Source organism: Nematolebias whitei, chromosome 1, assembly GCF_014905685.2.
Source record: "Nematolebias whitei isolate Nwh7 chromosome 1, NemWhi1, whole genome shotgun sequence".
In the NCBI taxonomy this organism is placed as follows: Eukaryota; Metazoa; Chordata; class Actinopteri; order Cyprinodontiformes; family Rivulidae; genus Nematolebias; species Nematolebias whitei.
In genome coordinates this window covers 44346212-44347562 of record NC_056498.1, presented here as the reverse complement: position 1 = coordinate 44347562, position 1351 = coordinate 44346212, and the positions used below count along the sequence as shown (strand labels likewise).

The 1351-nt window shown below is 48.7% G+C and overlaps 1 protein-coding gene across 1 annotated transcript in view; it reads left to right on the top strand.

The window, feature by feature from the left end:
* LOC119420350 (cilia- and flagella-associated protein 46) overlaps positions 1 to 1351 on the top strand; it is a 51956-nt gene that overhangs the window by 38435 nt on the left and 12170 nt on the right. The window contains exon 30 of the mRNA XM_037687770.1: positions 488 to 541. Coding sequence (XP_037543698.1) covers positions 488 to 541 — 54 coding nt within the window. The remainder of the gene's footprint in view (positions 1 to 487; positions 542 to 1351) is intronic.

Here is a 1351-nt window from a genome sequence, read left to right as displayed (position 1 = left end):
CACTTGTACTTGCAGCTGCACTCAGTGTGATTTTAGAACAAAATAAAATGTTAATATTCGCCCATGAAGTGGATTTAGAGCAGCCATAATCATGCGTGGCTTCTTTGTGACCCGGTACCTTGGAGAGGCTGTTCAGGGAGTCCTGCACCTCCTTCAGCCTGCATCTGGGTCTTTCCTCCTGGGAGAGGAGAATGTTGCTGCGAATGCTGAGCAGAGCTGAGAGCTGTGACTCTGAGGTGTCAGCGCAGGCAGAACTCAGGACCTCCTCCACCATGACAGCCGTACAGCAGCTCTGGCAACAAAAACCAAGATGGTAGAAAGACGATGCCCAGCAGGTTCTGGTCTGTGGTACTGAGAGAATGATCTCAGAGCAGGTCCAAAGGTTCTGAAGCAGTGAGGATGTGAAGGTGACCTGAAGCTGCACCTGAAACAGGGCCAGGTATTGACCTGCCGCTGCAGGGTCATGCTGTCCGTGACACTCCAACAGATTCAGGGCGGACTCAGCCAGGACGGAGGAGGACACGTGGTGCTGGAGACCCAGGTTGACGGCCTCAGACAGAACTTTACTGGACTCGTCCAACAGCTGCTGAGCTCGGCGTCTTCCCTGGAACATCACAGAAGGAACACAAAGAAATATGAAACAATAAAGGGACGTTTGAGATGGTCATTGTTTGTTCCATACAATGATGACATTAGTTCTCTGCATTTAACATCACACCTGAGAGACGCCCACGTGGAGCAGTGGGCAGCTGTGTAAGTGTGGGGGGAGCAATGGGGGATAAAGTGTCTTGCTCAGAGACACCACAGCATGTGGAAATGTCTGGGAGTCAAACCGAGACTTTCTGGTCCCAAGTCAGCAGCCCTACCTCTACCCCATAATCTCACATATAACTTGTTCATAGTGTTACTATGGACCCTATGGACTCTCCCTTTATGAACGTTTCTAGTATTATACATCAGCCGAACCATCAGCTAAATGTAGAACCCTTCAGCTTTATGGAATGCTGCAGCTGTGTTCACACTGCAGGTGGAAGCCACGTCTGATTTTTTTATCACATTTAATCTGATTGTTTCAAATCTGACTCGGGTCTTTCTGACGTGTGGTTCTGAATCAGATCCATATCTCGTGATTTTCAACGTGACCTCAGTCTGAACTCCATCTTCGTCCCTTTGCAGGCCGAGATCAGCAGCACGAGATCAGTTGGTGTCGGGTCGTAGCCAGGGCTGCTGGAACAGGATCCGAGAACTCTTTAGTGTGACAGGGTGCGTTCTGGTAACTCTGAGGCTAATAATAATAAATAATAAAGTTAGAAGAAATTTGACTGGAAAGAGCTGGTTGCTGGTATTAAGA